Source organism: Struthio camelus, chromosome 26 (assembly GCF_040807025.1).
Source record: "Struthio camelus isolate bStrCam1 chromosome 26, bStrCam1.hap1, whole genome shotgun sequence".
Classification (NCBI taxonomy): domain Eukaryota; kingdom Metazoa; phylum Chordata; class Aves; order Struthioniformes; family Struthionidae; genus Struthio; species Struthio camelus.
In genome coordinates, this window is record NC_090967.1 from 3,035,099 (window position 1) to 3,055,047 (window position 19,949).

At 44.9% G+C, this 19,949-nt stretch overlaps 1 protein-coding gene across 3 annotated transcripts in view; it reads right to left on the reverse strand.

The window, feature by feature from the left end:
- REXO1 (RNA exonuclease 1 homolog) overlaps positions 1-19,270 on the reverse strand; it is a 45,096-nt gene extending 25,826 nt beyond the window's left edge. For 2 of the 3 annotated variants that reach the window (XM_068919747.1, XM_068919746.1), the window contains exons 1-2: positions 18,900-19,270; positions 2,194-3,974 (exon numbers count right to left, since the gene is read on the reverse strand). In XM_068919747.1, the coding sequence (XP_068775848.1) occupies positions 2,194-3,974; positions 18,900-19,089 (1,971 nt within the window). In that variant the 5' untranslated portion in view covers positions 19,090-19,270. Of the gene's footprint in view, positions 1-2,193; positions 3,975-12,562; positions 12,707-18,899 lie in introns of those variants that run through there. The other variant, XM_009685111.2, reaches the window with a different exon arrangement.
- Between the last annotated feature and the right edge of the window lie 679 nt (positions 19,271-19,949).

Sequence of the window (19,949 nt, forward strand, 5' to 3'; positions counted from 1 at the left end):
GTAAGGCATGAGCAAAGGCCGTTTACCATGGGAAACGTGCAGGGCTGCTGACCATTCCCACTACATGCCAGAACGAACAGTTTGAAGTGAGCAGCAGCCCTTGGTTCAGTGCTTTCTGATCTCAGAGCGTTTTGAATCATTTCGTATTTCAAAGGCTCTAAATTGGTAAATATTTCCCACCATAAATTGTGTGCCCTTAAACTATTTTCACTTAAATTAGACAATTTGAAGAAATAGCCAAAGCCCACAATAAAACACTCTTTTCTAGCGGGGTATTACACTAAACACCAAAGAAAGAACACCTCAATCTTAAACAAGCAAATCACACCAGAAGAAATTGGTTCTTGACCATTCATGGTTTTTGACCATCCCGCCCCTCTTCCAGGTTAATAATCCCAAAGAGAGTTTAGTTCTGTGCAAAGGTGTCTAAACTGGAACACACTGGAGGCCCTGGTGGAGTCCCTGCACCTCTGATATCTTTGGGATGCAATATCCAGCAGGATGCAGGAGGAAATACAATTGCAGGTGAAGATGCTCAATAATTCCCTGGATACTTAGAAGCACTCATCCTTTGGTACCTTGTGTCCCACAGCTCACAGGGGGACAACCCAATTTTGCCACCTCGTCCCATTAAGCCTCCTGAGTAATAGAGCCGACTCAGCTACCTCAACACCTCCACACTGCAGTCCAAACTGCCAAACAGATAACACTAGTGACAGGTTTGGGATGTTTTCTCAACGCAGCCAAACCTGTCACTTTTTTCTTTTTTACAGTTGCTTCCAGTCTAATTCCTCAAAACACCCCCTCTGTATGCAAGCAAAATCATCCCAACCAGAAAACCTGAGTGTGTTGACAGCAAGTCAAACAATCCTGTCCATTTACGGGCAGTTACTCCCGGAATTGAAGGTTTGCTCTTGTTGCTCAGTCGAACTCATGTGTCAGAAGATGAAGGATGAGCTTTGCTTGCTCCGACTTCCCTGTCTCAGGGGCTGTTACAGGATCACTGCCAGCAACAACTTTCTATTTTTTTCCCCCCCTTCGCTCAGTTCCAGGCTCTTGCACCTTCTGGGGACCACCTCAGTCACTGGTAGAAGCCTCCTTAGCTAGATGCTTTTTAGCTCATTCTTCCAAAACCCCTGATACCTTTCAAAGCAGTTCTGCCCTCTGTTTCTTCATTACACCATCTACACTGAGATCCTCACAAAAGAATTGCAGTAAGCATTTAGAATGGGAAACAGTACTTCTGACAGGCTCTGAAGCGTCCACTAGATAACTGCCCAGTAAGCCTTGAACGGCCAGCTTGAGCTGACACAGTGGAAGTGAGTAGCCACCCCTCCGCAGGGATTCTTTCGACTCCATGTGTCCCTCACGCCATGCGAAGAGGAGTCAAGCTAGTCCTCATCCCTCTGCAGAGGGCTTCCCTCATTCTGCCCTCTCCTCTAGCGAAGGGCAGCAATACCCTTACCGCAGAGAAGCAGGAGAGGCTTGTTCAGATAGTAGTTCAGAGTAACTGAATTCAATTCCCACCTGCCCTTAAGGGTTGTTTTTCTCCATCAACACAAGGAGCCTAGAGAGATAAACCTCGCTTGCCTCGATTTCACCTTTGTCTATAATTCATCTCTATCAGTGCCAACTACCCCGGCTTAATTGCATCAAAACATTCTCCTGGTTCTACCTGCTACTGAGCTCCCTAAACTATGTTGCAACAAGGAGGCATTGCCTGGATTAACGAACCCAGATTAGCTCTGAAAGCCCCATGAAATACACTTTGAAGCCCTTTCTGCAGCAATCCAGGCAACCACAGTTCTTAGACCAGATGGAGACAGAAGTAACTGATAACCCTGAAAGGCAAAGGCCTCCCACACTGAAGGTGATTAAACCCTTACATCTCACAGCAGCTTTCAGCTGGTGGCAGGAGAAGGCACTTTCTTGCAGCTCAGGTTCTGAGTTGACATAGTAGAAAAGAGAAGCAGTAACTGACTTCTCTCCTACCCTGCTGTCTACTGTTCCTGTCAACCCAGCAGGTACAGTCAGGTGCAAACTCAGTCAGGACAGGGATGGGATTCTTCCAATACGTGAAGTCTCCCTCCGTAGCTTTCTCCAGCTATTTGAAATAAGCAATACCACTAAACTAAACCAGGATCCTTTCAGCGCTTCGCTTTGAGAGAAATAACAAAGCAGAACAAGCATTACCTGTTTCCTCAGCCTTCCCTTGTCTTCAGTTTTCACATCTGTAGATTCATTAAAAATCCTGAGGCACTCTTCCATTGGATCTGACTCAAAGTCCAAGTCTTTCTCAAGTATGGAATAATCAATGTCATCAGACGTTGAAGAAGAGGAAGATGACTTTGACAATTTAGAGCGCTTCACACTCTTTGTCTCTTCATTTTCACTCTGAGAGTCCGAACAACAGTCACCACCATCTGAGTCCGAGCTCACATCAAGCAACGCAGACGGCAAAGGTTGGCCTTTGTCATCATCATCCCCGCTCTCATCTCCAAACAGGTCAACATGACTCAAGCTCCGTTGCTTCCGACCCTTCTTTGGATCCCCTTTTTCTTTAGAACTGATCTTTTCTTTCTTTCGTTCCAGTGCTGGAGCCTTGGTCCCTTTGTCTTTGTTTTTACGACCAGAGGTTTCCTTGCCATTTTTCAAGTCAGCTGTTTTTACTTTGGAGTCTTTCTTGCTGCTCCCCAGCTTCTCTGTGCTAGAGCTTTTGATGATACCCTCATTCTTATTTTTCCCTGAACTGCTGCCAGGGGACTTGGATCTTTCTTTCTTAAGCCCATCCACTTTTTCCGACTTTGGCTTTTCAGGTTTTTTTACATTCCCATCAGTTTTGACTTTGCTACTTTTCTCTTTACAGTTTTTCTCCTCGTTTTTTTTTACCTTTTCTTCTTTCTTGAGCATTTTATCTTTTTCTGTATTTTTACTTTTCTCTTTCTTACCAACCTCATAGAGGCTAGGCGTTTTACTAAGATCTGATTTCTTCTTTTTTGTTTTGTCTTTCGAGTCTTTGTTTTTATCTTCAAAATCCTGGTCATTCTTGCCAGAACATATTTTTGCTGCTTTTGCATTCTTTTCTGATACGTTTTTAGCAAGATTTTTCTGTGAACTTGGACGGTCTTCCATGTCATATTGCACTGTCATTTCTTTGATAGCCTGGGAAGCTAAGTCATCCAGTTTGGTGCTCTGCTCTTTGTTGGATAACCCATCATTTGATTCACTTTCAGAATCAACTTTTGATTGTGAACTAACAGAAGTCGGCTTATATTCCGCGTCGGCCTCATCTTCAGAGGAAGAGAACCTGGCATACACTTCATAGTCATCGGGTTCTTCACAGAGCTTCTTTGGTGAAGGAGAGTAACATTCTTCATAACTAGGCACCCTACTCCTTTTAGACCCCTTTGGCTCCTTTGTTGTGGCTTTGCTCAAGAGTCTGGCTGAGTAATTTGAAAGCGGGTCATATTCCAGGTCTGTAGAAGGCTTGGAGTCATCGATCACATATTTATTGTTAGTGACAGTGCAACTGTATTTTTTAGTCTGTGCTACAGCCTTGGGAACGTATTCCAATGAGCTACCTTTAGATCGGGAAGTATCCAAAGTGTATTTACTTGATTGGCTAGCAGCAGCTAGAGGAGTAGGGTTGTAGTCTGGGCTATTATTTAAATTGTAGCTACCTGGATTATACTCTAAGGAAATGAAAGCATCAGTTTCTGTCACAGCAGCTGACATGGGTGTTTGGGAAATAAGCGAAGAGGCTTCCGAAGTGCCAAATTCCTTTGTTGTTTCTAACAGCTCCTCATACTTTTTCTGTTCTCTCTCAACTTCATTTTTGACTGCCTCAATGGCTTTGTTGACCAACTCCAGCTCCAGAATGCCGGGCGTCATGTCTGTAACGTCAGCCAAGCCACCGTTCTCCACTTGCAGCGAGGGCCTCGGAAGCTCTGGATTATAGGGATCATAGCCACGTTCTGTAAAGGAGAAGGAAAAGTAATGTACAATCAGTAATTTAGGTTAAATTTTCTTTGGAGTAAAATTAAAGAAGAGTTTAAGGTCCACTCTCATCAAAACCCTGTACTGAAAGACACTACAGAAAGCCGTGCTGCAGCCACTACAGAGTATACGTTTGATACGGAAAGTCATCACTTACAATTCTTTGGCTGGTGGCAGGTACGTAGCTAGACTGGATTTTACAAACTATTCTCAGGCCTTTATTGACAAAGTCCTTTTATTACTCATGCAAAAGCCCTATAAATGAAATATTCTTTGGAGTATTAAAGGATAATCACTGCATTAGGACTAAGAGGAACTGAGTATGTGTAGTATTATCTGCCTAATTCAACGGAGTGAGCAAAGAAGTATAGAGGATTCTAGTATAAAGCTTGTGGATTAGGTTCCCATTTATTGATGCCAATGCCCACGGCCCACTGAAAGACTACAATCTTCACTTGAAGCTCAGTATTTCTTGTGGTAGCAGCAAGAAAACAAGTCTTACTTGAGCTGACAAACTCTTTGCTAATTAAAAAAAACCTACTCTACAAAGGCAACACCACTGCTCAACTGCATAGAACAAAATCAAAACAGGAACATGAAACACTCAGAACTCCAACTTGACATTTCTCTTCTCACACAACTCCATTAGGTAGCTTACCTTACACAGATATTTATAGGACTATGAACAGAGGAATATCTGAGCACACACACCCTCTCAGTAATCACCACTAGGCCTGCAATGCCTCTGTTCCATTTTCTCTTTTACAGATGAGTAGAGAAGAAGTGCTGAGAAGGAATTTACCCCTGAGTGTTTTGATGTCTCTCACAAACTAGTTCGTTTATTGAAGTAGGAGCAAGTGCGTTTGCTTTCAAAGAAAAGGAAGAGAGCGAGACAGAACCCTTGCAAGCAGGGGGCTCACGAAAGACCAAACTCTGAAACCCCATACGTAGTTTCTTTGGAGAAACTTTCACTGTCTTCTCCTCCACCCTGCCTGCTCACCCTTCTCTTCCCCCTTGCCACTGCCTCCTCACTCCCCTGATTTTGCTGCTGGCTCCCCTTCCTGCCTGCAACCTCCATCCCTTTCCACTCTGGCATGCAGATTAATAAGTCTGACTGACCTTATTTACTGGGCTCTGCTCCATGCTTCATGAGTGATGTTGCAGCCCCTCACCAGAAAGGTGAGATCCTCAGCTGGGACCAGTACTACAGCCAGGGCACGTATTTCCTTAGCAATTAGGTGATCAACAATGACACTAACGAGGGGTATGAGGGGTATTACAGGGATATTAATGGAAGCTCTCGCAGGAATTCCCAACTACCACCTGACTCAGGAATAAACTATGAGCTGTTTATCCACATGGGTTTCTAAGAAATGAATAAAAGCTCTATATTGCCATGAGTCTCCTGAAACAATGACAGCAGTCATCCAGGAAAAGCTTGCACATTTTATACTGAAAGAAAGGTGTATTTTAGAAGAAAAAAAGAAAGGTTTGCTCACATATTCAGAAACCTCCCAGGTAGAGCCTGGAGCTCTACAGGATGAAACCCATTGTGTTTTCATGCTGCTGGCTCAGCAAGGACACCAAAACAAGGCAGCAAAATCAAGAACTGGGGTGTGTGCCAGGCATCTAAGTTTTTTTTAATATGCCATGGGCTCAAAATTAAACTGCAGCATGTTCTATTTTCATAGCATATGTTTATTGCTTATGATCAATCACAAACATGAAAGAGAGACAAACCCATGGCAATAATCTCTGAAAAGCTAAAGCTGTCATCCTAGGCTGGTGCTTTCAAAATGCTTCTGTTCTGGCTTGCGGCTGGCTGACCAATGGATATGAAAACATATGCAAAAAAATGTGGAAGATGGAGCCCCTCTAAAGCCCCAGAGGACAAAGGACACACTCTGGCCATGCTGTAGGTCTCTTCGGACCACAGCTCCACAGCAGAGCTTTTGGGGAGTGATGGTCCACCCTATGGAACTAGTATGGACATGCTTAAGTAACCGATTTAAGGGATTGTTTACAGCTGGCGAATCAATTGAAGCTCATCTTCTAAAGCTTATCTTGACAAGAGCACAGAAACTGTTGTCACTAGTATAAACGCTCTCCACTTTCTGCCACGCGGTCCCAAACTCTGCCATCTACCTTTCCAACTCATGCTGAAAAGGAAGGGCTGAAGTCATTCACATGCACGTGCACAGTGATAGGCATCCTGCTTTCAAAAGAACAGGGAGGAAAATAACTTCCTCTTGGAAGATTAGAATAAAGCCCTTTAGCAGCAATACAGGAACCTAGCAATAGAAATGACTCAAGTTAACAAAGTATCAGAAGTTACAGGTAAGTTAAAAGCTGCTTTTTGACTTTCAACAGCTTTCACTACTTGTTTTATCATAGTGTCTGAATGCCGACTATTCCAGAGGAACTTTTTGTCCTTTGCTAGAAGGATAGCAGTAAAACTGTCTTACTAATGTGAATATGTAGCAGTAAAACTGTCTAACTAACGTGAATATGTAAAAGAACAAAACAACAAACGGAGAGAGAAAATATAGGAAAAACCTCTCAGGTCCAATAAGGAGGAGAGAGTTTCTCATGACAGACAGAAACTGGGTGAAAATAAAGGCACTGGGTTCATAAAACTTTTTACCCTCTTGGGATTGCAAAGTCTTTTTTCCAAACCAATTAGATCCTGATTGAGCAGGGACTCTGGGCAAACACAGCATGATGTCACCGTCTTCCAAAACAACCTGCACTGTGTTCAGGATCAGAAATGTGGGAAAGAGGAACAAGCTTGCTCCCCCTCAGCTATTCCAGAGTGCTTTACAACCAACACACAGAGCAACTTCCGAAATGCGAAACCAGAACATCTCAGAGGATGACATACATGGGACAGACTCATACCCAGAGACTGCTTAGAAACAGGAATCATGAAGAAATGCAGATAGAAGGGGAAAACCAAGAACTAAAGCAGATGCAAACAGCTTCATCGAGACAAGTATATACGAACATATTACGAAAATAATAACCATTAACCTAACAGCTGAAAATGAACTGTGAGCCCTCCACATACCCTTTCTCCTCAATCTCCACCTCAGTCCTCATCACCTCGTGAAACATCAACTCTACCACTACAGCGAATACCAGCAAAGTGATGGTCTGGAGGAGTCAGCTATTACCTTCTAACTCAAGATGGAGACCTAAAATTTGGCACAAGTGTTGTTAAAAAGTGGAGAGCCTGGCAATTTGTTCAGAGAGAAATATGAGGTCGCTAATAAATAGCTGTGAAAATGCACAATTTGAATCTGAACTCTTCTCGGAAAGAGACTAGTGAAACTAGACAAATGGTGTCACATCCACAGAGAAAAGCAAAACTATTTTAAATGCATCAGAATATACAGAAAGTAAAAAAACAACCTGAGCACTGGCTCCAGGGTCCTAACAAGAAAACATAAACAACAAAATTGTTCTGTATACAAACGAGAATAAGCAATACCAGTACAACTGCATCTAAGCCGGAAGCTGTACCAATACATCTACTAGCTTAAAAAAAAAAAAAGTTGGTAGCAATTACTATTCTGATGCAAAAAAAAAAAAAAAAACAACAACCAAAACCTCTGCCTAGATCAGGTTTTCCATGTAAGTTGTCCTATTCTCTTCTGTTCATTTAAGGTATAAAGCTAACCTGCCCATTTTCTTTCAATGGAACGATCAGTTGTAAGATACATAGTAAACCTTGAGAATGCCAGCAGGCTTTACAATATCTTCATGAAAGTGCTCTTTTGTAGGTATGTAGGAGGCCTGATGGATTACCCAAGTGAAGCTGATCAAAGGATACATTTTCCCTGAAAGTAAGCGTAAGTGGGCTTGTGTAAGTGGGCTCCACGATACTAATTAGGACTGTTACCTGGCCATGATGCATTTGCAGATAACGTAGTGGAAACACAAGCAGAAGGGGATTTTATATACAGAAATCCATATATGTGTGTGTGTTATATATTTATATATATGTGTGTGTATGTAATTTTATACCTACACAGATCCCCAAAGTCAGAAAAATTAAATATGCTATCTGAAATCAGGCCACCCATTTAGATGCCTAATTAAACTCCTAGGAACCTAGGACAGAAAAGGACCTCTTGGGTGCCTGAGGCAGGCTGCACACATGTAGGCACCATGCTCATGCACACATAACTTGAAATAACTTAGATGGAAGATTCAAAGGAATCTTCATCAGCTTTTGCATTTATTACTCTCCATTTTAAACATCAATATGAAGACCTGCACTGTAAAAAAAGATTACTACAAAATGAATTATGCTGTTTCTGCTATTCTGATATACAAGATGTCTACAGTATTTCTGCTGAAGCAAAATGAGTAGATCAGAGAGATCAGTGAAATAACTCTCTTCAACTGATGTAAAACTGAGATTCCACCCTCTCCTTTGAGAATCACAAGATAATGAGACTTGAGATGATAACTCCTCATAGGACTGTTAACAAAGCTGATCAGTACACTCTTTAAAATGCAAACTATTTTAATAAATTAATGCACATTAGAAATATAAAATAGTCCTCCTGAGACACAAAAAGGTGAAGTTAAACATCAACACCATGAAAAATAAGTTACTAAGAATTTATATAGGACCTAAGGGAACAATATACTTAAACTAGAACTACTTTAGAAGATAGCAACGCTGTCCAAAATGAATCCCACTTACATCAGCTGCTTCAGCAAAAATGATACAGAAGCGTAAAACAAGCTTCTCCTGAAACCCAGGTTATAGTTATGTTGGTTTTGGAAAATTAGGCCTCAGTTCTAAGGTGGAGCTGCTTTATTACAGAGCTTCCCTAAGCTAGAAACTCTTTGCTGTACACTGGTCCTTCTAGTTTTTACAACAGGCAAAGATAGTAAACACAGGCTGACATTAAATGAATAACAGGAGGCATTCAGTACAAGGTCATCTGTTGGATGTTAAAACTTATTTTACAGTGAATCATTCTGCAGAAAAAGACGTGCTTTTTTTTTTTTTCCCAAGCATCCTAATAGAGCACGTACTTAAGAAGCTTTATAAACACAATAGCCCTGATGAATGTCCAACACCAGTCATTTTAAACCTACAGATTTTGGAAGAAAAGGCAAGCTTTTGCCTGCAAGTAGGACAAGGATGATAACTGTCTTGCTTCCACATATAACACCAGTCAGAGTTGCTAAGCAGCAGCTGCTGCTGCTAAAGAAAAGGGAGATAAAAATTAGAAACTTTCAAATGCGTGACAATTCAAGTCTCAAAACGGAAAGGTTTGCTGGCCAAACTGCAGAAAAGCCAGCAAAAATATGCCAAAAGATGGCAAACAAACTCAAGACTCTCTGCTGTAGAAGTTACCCGTTTTCCTGAGTCACTGGAGCTGGTAACAAAGGGTGCATTCAACAGGAGGAGAATATGGTGAAAGTTGTCAGGAGACCTCTTTGGAAAAAAAAAAAAAAAAGGCTTTTTTTTTTTTTAAAACGCAGTCAGAACAGCTCTGTTAGCTTAACAGCTTGCCTATGTTTACAGTGTCAGTACTGAGCAAATGGACAACCTTTGCGATTACAGAAAAATTATCACCGTTGGAAAATTATTTTAAGCTTTTCATTTAATACTTCACAGAAGAAGAGATAGTGGTTTCTCAAGGACAAAATGTTTCAAAAAGGCTTTCACCAGCAAGCTGAATTTTGCTATTTTTCATTATTAAACAGTGCAAAAGAAATGGCAGTTTTGAGCTCAGATCTCATTTGTGAACACCCAAATTTCTAACAGTTTAACAATAATATCTAACCACTTAAAAATAACAAACATTGAGATTTAAAATAGTACATTTCAACCAATTATCCCGAGTAAATGAGCTAGGAGGGCATGTAAGAGGAGCTAAGAGAAATGTTTCTTCCACTTTAAATACAGCCATAGCCCTAAGAATGATTTTGTGCTCCTTTTTAAAATACTAAATTTAATTATTAAAATTAAATAATAAAGATATAGGTGACCTTGTGCTATAGAACACAAGGGCAGCAAGGTTTGTAGGGAGAGGTATTTCAGCTGGTCTAATGAAAGTTGAGTTCTACCTACATGCCCCATCCCTTGCGGTTGTTATTCCTTTAGGGGTGTTTGACGCAACAGCATCAAAGCACACTATGAGCCAACACGGTCATTTCTTTAGTGGAAAAAAAAAAAGGAAGCAAATAAGAGAAAAGAAAGTCTTATATTAGCAAGGCTGAAAAAAGTCTGAGCAGTCATCCATCACACTGCGATATTTTTAAACCTGCTGTGACAAAGCCTGCTTAAACCAAGGGTATAGTTTCACCAGATGTTGTCAGCCAACGTAAGGGTATGGTTTCACCAGATGTTGTCAGCCAACATAACAGCTCACTGCCGCTGAAAGACCATCTCAGTGAGTTCAACTGGTTCAACAGAGGGTCTGATGAGCATCCGATCCAGCGTACAGAGGGGCTGACTGTGCCCAAGGACACAAGGGGCCAGGCATCATCCTTTTACAAGCAAAAAGCCACCCTCTCAGCTCAGCAGCCCAAGGGTGCCAACACGTCATGGCCAGAGAGGAGCCGCACATCCGCCCAAGGTTGTTCAATCCACTAAGGGAGCAGTTGACACATGGCCCACATCAAACCCAAACGAGCAGTGTTCGCAGAGAACAACTCACTACAGTCAGAAACTCATTTTGATTGAAACAGGTTAGGGAATACCCCAGAAAGCAGCTCAAAAACTAACTTCTGTGAAGAACAGCGCACAGCCCCTACATTTATTCAAAAAAGCTTGACTTTGTACAGTTTTGTAAATAATGAAAACAGCCAGCAGTTCAGCTTCTTTTCCAACTTCTTGGCCTACTTCGGACAGGCACAAAACCTTTCATTCCTTTTCACACGAGCAGCCGGCCAGAAAATGAGTACTTTGCACCTCGCAAAAGAAAGTCAGGGTACCTTTACCAACAGCGCCCCAGCTCTGTTTGTCTCTGGTTCAGTGGAGGGCACATCTAAAAGGTATCTGAGTCCACTAAGTATCATAGTTTCACTTTCTTGATAGCTTCACAGATAGTACTGGAGGGCAGTTGGGACCTCCAGGGCTTCTACAGCAACACTATCTAAATCCAAGGATGCAAGATGCAAAACAACACGGTCAGGCCCATGCAAAAGCAATCATTTACATTCCTCTGCTGCTGCAGTGATTTAAATAGTCCATCTGCTCTGGTGGTGCAAACAACAAGGATAGACAAAGAGCATCAGAGTAATGTCAAAACCCGTGATAAATCTAGTATTTTCCAAAGGGGGAGGGGGGGAGGAAATCACACACTGCAGTATTTCTTCTTTAATCTAGGAAAGAATGTGGGAAAAAAATAAATATCTGGCATATTTACCTGGAGGAAGACAAAAAGGAAAGGTCAGTATCCAAAATACCACGATTGGTGCCCAGGCTGCCACCCCTACCCTGCAGTCTGTCATCGCACGCAGGCTATAAAGTATCTCACCGTTTTAAAACTAACGATAGATGAATCTGGATATTCAGTGTTTAGATTCTTTGAAAATCTTTCCATTGCCTCTCTCATTTTAAAGATATTCCTCAGTATTACAAGAAAAGCTGAAATTATGTTTGGGGGGGAAAAAAAAAAGAAGAGAGAGAGATTTAGTCTTTCTGTTTCCAGGAAAAAAGACTGGAAAACATTTTCACGTCTCTTGTACAAGTACTAGGTAAAAATAAGGATCTATTTCAAAACTTAATTAGTAGAGTAAGTATTTTCAAAGACAACAAAAGAAAAAAAGAAATACTTCAAGTATTCTGGTGTCTTCTTTTTTCCCTATTTAACTCTGCCTTGAAAACTTACTTTTACCAGCATGCCCACAAGATGTAATTCTACTCCTGACCTCCTAATCCCTTAAATTTGCAGCCTTTCTCTGGCTCGCTCAAGATAACTTATCTTCTCACAGTACCTGTCTTATTTCTTTAGCTATTTACACTAAAGGTTTCCCATTTAAAGAAAAAAAAAAAACAGTATTTCAATAAAGTCACAGCTGGACACTTTGAAAAAATCAAAAACTAAAGAAAAGCCCCTTTTTCCAAGCCATATCGCATGTAAAAACTTCAGCTGTGACTTATGAAGGACTAAAAATAAAACTTAAACTGGTTTTAAAACCTGTCTGGCTTTAGTTAACTCAAAAGCCTGTATGAGAACTTTGCAGCTCCTTTACAACTCAGACACCTGTGGCTTCGCAGACTCCTTAAACCAGCTAACCCAACACACTCCCTGGCTTTTAGTACAGATCCTCTCTTTAATAAAAAGACTAAATCTCAGAGAAATTAAAATCCTTGGGATAGCTAAACCCTCCAGAGGATAACCGAGTTTCTGCAGCCCGTACATTTTAGACCCAAATTTCACTCTGAGGACACAAGTCCCACATTAAATGAATGGTTAACACGTGAAAGCCTGGCCGGAGAAGGTATTTCTCCCAAAACTACTTCTTCACGTACCACAACCTACACAGAAACACCAGCTAACTCCGCAGAAAGTCAAAAACTTCAAAGAATTACCTGAGCTCCCCGTGGTTAATAAATATTGCAGATATTTGTTCATGCTGTACTTGAGGCTTTTAATATCTGCTTGGTACGGCTAAGAAACTCCAGCAAAGGCTTATGGCACAATACCGCTGACCACGTGCTGACACAGCACTTTCTGGGCTGCAGAGATAATTAGGGCAGGACTTACCAACCCCAAGTCCCGCCTTCACCCTCATTTACTCCAAAGTCAGATTGGTTCTTACTTCAGGTTCTGCAGGGGTTTTTTTGACCGTTTTTTTTTTCTTTCCTACTTCTGTTACTATCATCTTGGGTTTTTGTTTCTTTTTTTTTAATCTTTAGGGTTTTTTTCGTACTGTACACGCTGCATTTTGCTCGATTCGAGCAATGCAAATTGGCGAGCGCAGCGGTTTCTCAAACGCTGATCCGCGGGGATTCACAGGGCCACCCCACGTGGGGTGCTTCCCCACCAAAGCCTAACGCTACCCCACTTCTCCACGCAGCTAACACAAGTGCTCCAAGCACGCGGAGCCCGCGAGCTCTGGACATCGTCGGGAGGCAGGAGGCTGCAGGGCAGGGAGGCGATGTGGACCTGCTAGTTGGTGCGTGCCCAGCTGCAGCCCAGCACTGCCGCCTCTCCGGTACTACGTGAGCCGACACGCCACACCGGCGCGTCCCATCCGCCTCACCCACAGGACAGGCCCATCTGCTTCTCGGCAGCCTGGGGAAAGTGGTTTTAGGAAACCCTCAACTCATGGATTTTGCTTTCTGCTCCTCAAGCACTAGCACAGCACTGCAGCACTTGACTTGCGGAAAAATCAGAGGAAGCGTTTAAGTGTCAGGCAAGATTATTCCACGTTGCAAAGAAACGTCCCTAGTTAAGAGCACGGGAAAAGACTCCCTGCAGTGGGTGGAAGCGAGCGCTGGGAGCCTTGCAAACAGTGGCACCTCCAAGACCTGAGGAGGTTGCTGCACCTTTAGTATTCCAAATCCTTCCAGCAGAAGTCGAACAAGGAAGATTTGCTCCCCCCTCCCAAATGTGCTGCTTTGCCACACATCTGTAGCATGAGAGATAAAGAGCTGAATGCAAACTCACGGCCAAGGAGCCACCACGGAGCAGCTGCTCCAAGTCTCCCTGCAACCACACTACCATTTGCAGAAAGACCAAAAGTCAGAAGCCCTCTGCTCTGTAAGCCCCCATGGGAATCTGGACATGTAAAACTGCTACACCTGCACATCGGCGTTAACCCATTATAACTGACAATTTCAACAAATGACAGGAAACCTCTGACTACTGGAAGGCTGTTACATTGATTTAAATGAAAAGATATGGCCTGACCTCATACTCAGGTGGGCTTTCTATTTCAAAACTTACAGTTAAAGTAATTACCCACAAGCAATACTTTGGTAATTACTGTCCTAAACGCTAATAGGTAAAAAAAGAAAAAAAAAAAGAAAAAAAAAGCAGCAGTCTTAGCAATGCCTCCCACACATGCAGTTCATTGAGTAGAGCTTCTATCACTGAACTACTCAATTTCCTCTTTTAGTGAGGAAATACAGAAGAGAGTTCAGAAGTTCCCATTTCTGCTCATTCCATTTCCCTGTAGCAAATAAAAAAAAAAAAAAGTCTTCCCTACAAGAAGCCAATCTTGCACTACATCAACTACAAGAAGGAAAACACATTTGTGAAAGATTTTTGTCATCCTTTCTACACATGGGTTGAACCTGCACGGCAATATAAGTAATACGAAAATCCCAGACAACATAGAAAGGCTGCTCGCACAAGACGCTGCTGAATTTAACATGCAGCCCATCAGCAATGTGCTATATAAGGAACCTGGCAGATGTAGGAGATGACAGCCCTGATCCTACAGACAGCAATGCATGGGCTGAAGATGATTAAAGTTGGGGTTTAACATTTACGGATTCACTTCAGGTTTTAACAAATATCCTTGTGCCCAGCATTTTACATACAAGTCACAGCCGTCCTGCGTGGTTGCTTTTCAGCTGAGGGCTTTGAGGAAGAGGGAGACAAAGTGCCTTGCTAAGCACTGACTGCATCAGTGACAGAATCAATACAAAGTTAAACCTGGGGAGATAAGCCCAAGGACTTCTCTACACCTGACCTGGGCAAACAGGAGCTAAATGGTATTACAGCAGCTTACTCATGGGCTGGATAGCATAAATCACAGAGGTTTAAAAAAAAAAAAACACACTACGCACTAGCTGGAAGGTACCTTTCAAACATGCAGATCTAATCTGCAAAAGCCTTGCAGTCCAACTATAAAATCCACAGAGCAAGAAAACCTCTCCACAGTCGTTGGACCATATGAGAAAACTGCTGAATACTTGCCAATATGCACAGTTGCAGGGTAACTATTTCAAGGCAGGGTGCTGAAAGGCCAGCTCTTCCCATCTCATGCTAACATTGGGATTAGAGCAAGCAAAGATGAACTCACAGCTCCAGACCTGGATGCAGCTTTCTGGGTTTAGAAAACATCCCTCTCTTAAGCACATCCTGATGCCACTATCAAAAAAAAAAAAAGCAAACAAACAAAAACCCTAAAAGCTAGGTTTCCTTAAGATACTAATGAAGAGATGTATTATGCTTCTTTTATGTCTTTCAGCATACTCAGGACCTAGACTTGAAGGAGAGGAGAAAACGTATTTGGTTCCTCCACAGCTCTTGAAGAGCCACTTTTAGGATTGAAGGCAGTTCTTCCCTCCTACTTACACAGCATGCTTTCAAAGCACTTCACACGTATTCAATAATCTTTTTATCCTGCTCTGAAGCAGGTGGATTTTAGTCATTTTGTAGATGGAAAAAGCACTTTAGCCAAGTCAGGATTACAATTCACAGTCCCCAGCTTCCCGATCCTGCACACACTGCCACCCCATTTCTCAGCCCACCTTGCCTTGGAAACACATGGGCACTCGCTATCGCTCCAGCACCTTTTTCAGCTTTCAGCTGGCACTGAATTGCTACAAGCCTCCAGGTAGCAACACTCTTTTACCACATAGGCAAACACTTCTAGAAAATACATTGGCAAATACTTTCAGTAAATACATTGGAACAGGTTTCCCACACAAGTTACTCGTATGCTCCAGAACCTCGTTCAAATGTGCCCTATGGACCAGACATGTTACACCAGTTCTTTCCTCACCTGGCAAGTTTTCATTTACAGAGCTGCTTTCAGATGGGAAGAGGGAATGCCTGCCACAAGCAAGCAGCAGCAAAGGGAGGAAATTTCAACCCTCCTGCTGGAGATGATCCCCTAGTAGGGGCACAGCTTCTTCACCGTTATCCCTCAGTGGCTGGAGCCACAGAGAGCACTGTGCAAGAAATAAAGATCTTCTATATAACAGACATCTGAACACCATGCTCCCCACCAAGTCCAGCATGGTGATGAGGACAAGGAGACGGAGACGAGTACTACACCCAGCTATTTCTTCTTCCCAGCTCCTCTCCATCTGGCACCTATCCATGGCCTCCTCCCACCAAATTCTGGCAAGAAAGTCTGACTCTTGTTTTCAGAAGCCACTGACCACCTGTGGCATGAGAGTTGAACTCTTTAGGACCAGTAGCTGAAGACCTACAAAAAGTTTTGAGGTCACTGCTAGTCCCAAGCTGATGCTCAAAGTCAACATCAGCCTCAAATCAATATGCTTTAACAGGGTGGTTCTCCAGATGTTAACCTTTTCTCTAGGCACTATGCCAGAAAGCATAGATCTGCACTGTAGCTCTTGTTGTAGGTCCCTACCTGCTTTGCCAAAAACATGATTTTAAGGTTTATTTATTGAGCAACACGATTAAATAGGTTCAAAATGCCCAAATGTACTTTTACAAGGCTACTTAAAAAAAAAAAAAAAAAAAGACAGGGAGCTTCACTGACAGGGAACAACTTCTGTTGGAATGAGAGCCTGCTTTCAAGAAGATGGTTGCCTGCTTGCTAGCTAAACTACTACACCCTCTAGTGTATAACTTAAATACATCTGTCCAGGCTAGATCAGCTTCAGGCAGGCAGTGGAAAAGGCAGGATCACTTAATCTGGACCTATCAGAGGAAGCTAAGCCATAGTACTGCTTAAAAATAATAGTAAAAGTGTATTTTATTCCTGCAGACATCAGACACTTTATATAACATGCCTGAAGTCCCTTCTAAAAGATCGTGCTTTGCAGCAGATTCATAACTCTCATTTCTCAATCCAAATTAACACAGAAAAAATGGCTCAAGTCCAATGCTATGCTGAGAGAGAATTTAGAGATCCTTGGTTATGACAGCCAGGCTTTGTATTAGATGCCAAAAGCTTCGGAAAGAGGGTAGGGGCATGTGTTGAGACTCCTAAGCGGGAGTGGGAGGCAACAGGCACAAAGTTAAGACTAAAGGACCCTGCTTATTTAGATTCTTGAGCAAGTGACGGGCAGCTGACCTAAGAAAACTAGGCCTGCACCACAGCTTTTAATTTTTCAAAAGTCAGAGCTTCTCTAAAAGCCATAATACAATAAGCAAACCTTTCTCACTCCCCAGAACACAGACTTCTTCTCCTGGGTCACTAACATGTCCAAATCAGGCCTAAGATGACCAGGATTGTGATCGTTTCTTCCATCAAATACAACTGTCATTCTTATTCAACTCTTACATTAATGCCTTTTTAGCCAGTATTAGAAACTTCACAAACTTTCCAGGTGCACTATGAGGTTTTACTAAAGATCAGGTTTCACTTCCCCATTTTGTAACCAAAACCTGAAGTCATTCAAAAACCAAAATCAGTATCAGCTTTTATTTAGTACAGTAGCATCTGTTTGGCAGGAGGAAGGGGGGGGGGGGTGAACTAACCAAAAAGAGCAAATCTAGTTCCAAAATTGACTCTTTGCAGATATTTAAAGATAAACTGGAATAATACACTGAAAGATAATTTTAATATCAAGCATCTACAGTGACTGGTATCCTAAAGGCTTCTACACAGCTTTTCAAATTCAAGAGATCACTGAAAGGAACAAAGACTTCAATTTATTTAGCATGGTATTTGTCCATCTGTGAAATCCTTGTGCATGCTCTTTTTATTTTAAATTAAACCAATTTTATGGCAGATTGACCTGGCAACCAGGGGACCCAGAGAATTATTAATCTTCCAAATTTGTGAATAACCCAATATTAAGCAAGCACAGAAAATACATCCACAAAGCGTGCTTTATTTTGACAACGTCAGAGTACGACTGTTAGAGAACACACACACTATAGCAAATATACTATATTGAGGTAATACAGCTTTAACAGAAAGAAAGCAAGCTTTTTTTTTTCTGGGAAGAAGAAAGAAGGCTTTTCTCTGTGAGTAAAATGAACAGATCAGCAAGTAATGACTGTAAGCAAAATGCCCAAGAGTCGCTGGAAGAACAGAGCAGAACAACGGCTCACAATCTTCTCTTGTAGCCAAGCCTCATTTGACAAACCTGGCAGTGCTCCATGCCTTACTGAAGTCTCTTACTGGGAGCAGGCCCAGCTTACTGCAGGCCCCATATCATACCCCACAGTAGGGCCTTCCTCGCAGACTGGGAACCACTGGACCGGATAACTTAATACATTACCTGCAGCTCCCAAAACCCACACAGCTCCTGAAGGGTTGCGACAACATGACAACTATTAACGGAGGTTAGAAAGACTGCCCTGATACCTCACTGCCATGTAGCCTGGGGCACCTAGAGGGACAAAAATGGGGATCTGAAGGGAGCTGTTCCTCTCCAGCCTCGGTCCTGGTGACGAGAGACAGGCTGTCCTCAGGCAATCCGTTGTCTTGGAGAGCTGCTCCCCATCACCCTGTCTCAGAAGGTGGCAGTGGGAACCTACCGAGGGTGCTGACCAGGGAACACCCACACTGCTCCCGGCTGGAGGGGCCGAGGGGACCCTTCGGACTCCCCCTGATGCAGCAAAAGGTGACTAGCGAGCACCCAGTGCAGGGGCAGGCACGGCGCTCCCCGGGCAGGGCAGGGGACACGGCGGGTGCTCCTGTTTATTTGGGGTGAGGGGGGCCCACCTGCCCGGCTGGATGGTGTGGGCCGAGCCCAGCGCGGCACACCGCTCCAGGGGGCGGGCAGAGGGGCCTGAGGGGGAAACACCGCAGCCCTGGGAGGAGCCCAAGACTCAGCGGGGTGGGATTTGGGGCACCGGCGGGTGAGACTCCAAGCTTGAACGAGGCAGGCGGGAGACAGGGAAGGGGCGCGGGGACGCCCGGCCGGGGGGGGGGGGGAAGGGGCAGAGGCCGGGAAGAGCCGCGCCGCGGGGCGGGGCCGGCGGCGGGGGAGCAAGGGAGCAGGGCAAGGAGCGAGGCCGCCCAGCCGCGGGTCGGGGCCGTACCTGCGCCGTGGCCGAGCACGACCGCCGCGCCGGGGGCTCCGCACCGCGCCGCCGCCGCCGCCGCCGCCGCCGGGGGGTGCCGGAAGTGGCAGTAGGGTCGGCGGCAGGGCGGGCCGCCGCCCGGCCCCTGCCCCCCGGCGCTGAGGAAGGGGCAGTCGATGCCGCGGAAGTAGCCGCTGGATCTCAGCATCCCGCCGGCTCCGGGGCGGGGAAGAGGCGGCGGGAAGGCGCGGGCGGCGGCGGCGAAGGCTCCAGGCTCTCCCCGCCTCACACCGCCAGCGCCGGCCCCGCCGCCATCTTGCACGAGCCAGGCGCCAGCGGCGAGGCCCCCGCGAAGCCGCTGCCCTCACAGGGCTGCCCGCGCCGCGCCTGAGCGGAGCGCGGGGCGGGGCCACGCCGCAGGGGGGCGGGGCTAGGCGGGGAACGGGGATGGGGGGGGGGGAATGGCCACCAGGGAAGCGGGGGGAGGGGGGGACGGCGGCACATCCCTCAGCTCCCTTCCGCCTCCTCGCCCTCCCGGCCCCTTCAGCAGCACCCAGTGCTCGCAGCACCCTCCCTGAAGGCCCGAGCGGCCCGGCTGACGCCCACAGGGAAACCTGGCCCCCGTCCTGGGGCAGGAGGCATGGCACGATGAAGGATGCGTGTGTGGCGTCTCCCCCCAGGACAAAGCCCCCCCGCCCCGTGCTGGGATGGACAGATAAATAGCTCCCCTCTTGCCTTGGTGGCACTTGGCCGCGTTTCCACACCGCTCCCCCCAGCCACCAGGGCAGAGGTTTATCCCCATTGTTTCTTCCCCGCTGGGAACAGCCCCCACATCAGCCTGGTTTGGAGCGTTTCACCAGCCCGGCTTCCCCGCTGGAGCGAAGGGTCCCCGGGAGGCACCGTGGGGCGACGCTGCCTTCGAGGAGGGAGAGCACAGGCCCCCGGCCCGCTCCCCGCCGCCGCCTCTTCGCCAGACCTCTCCCGCTGCCGCGGGGTGGACACAGGCCCCGGGCCCTTGGTTCCCCGCTGGTGCAGGCCGGACTCATCCCGCTGCCAGGATCGGAGCAG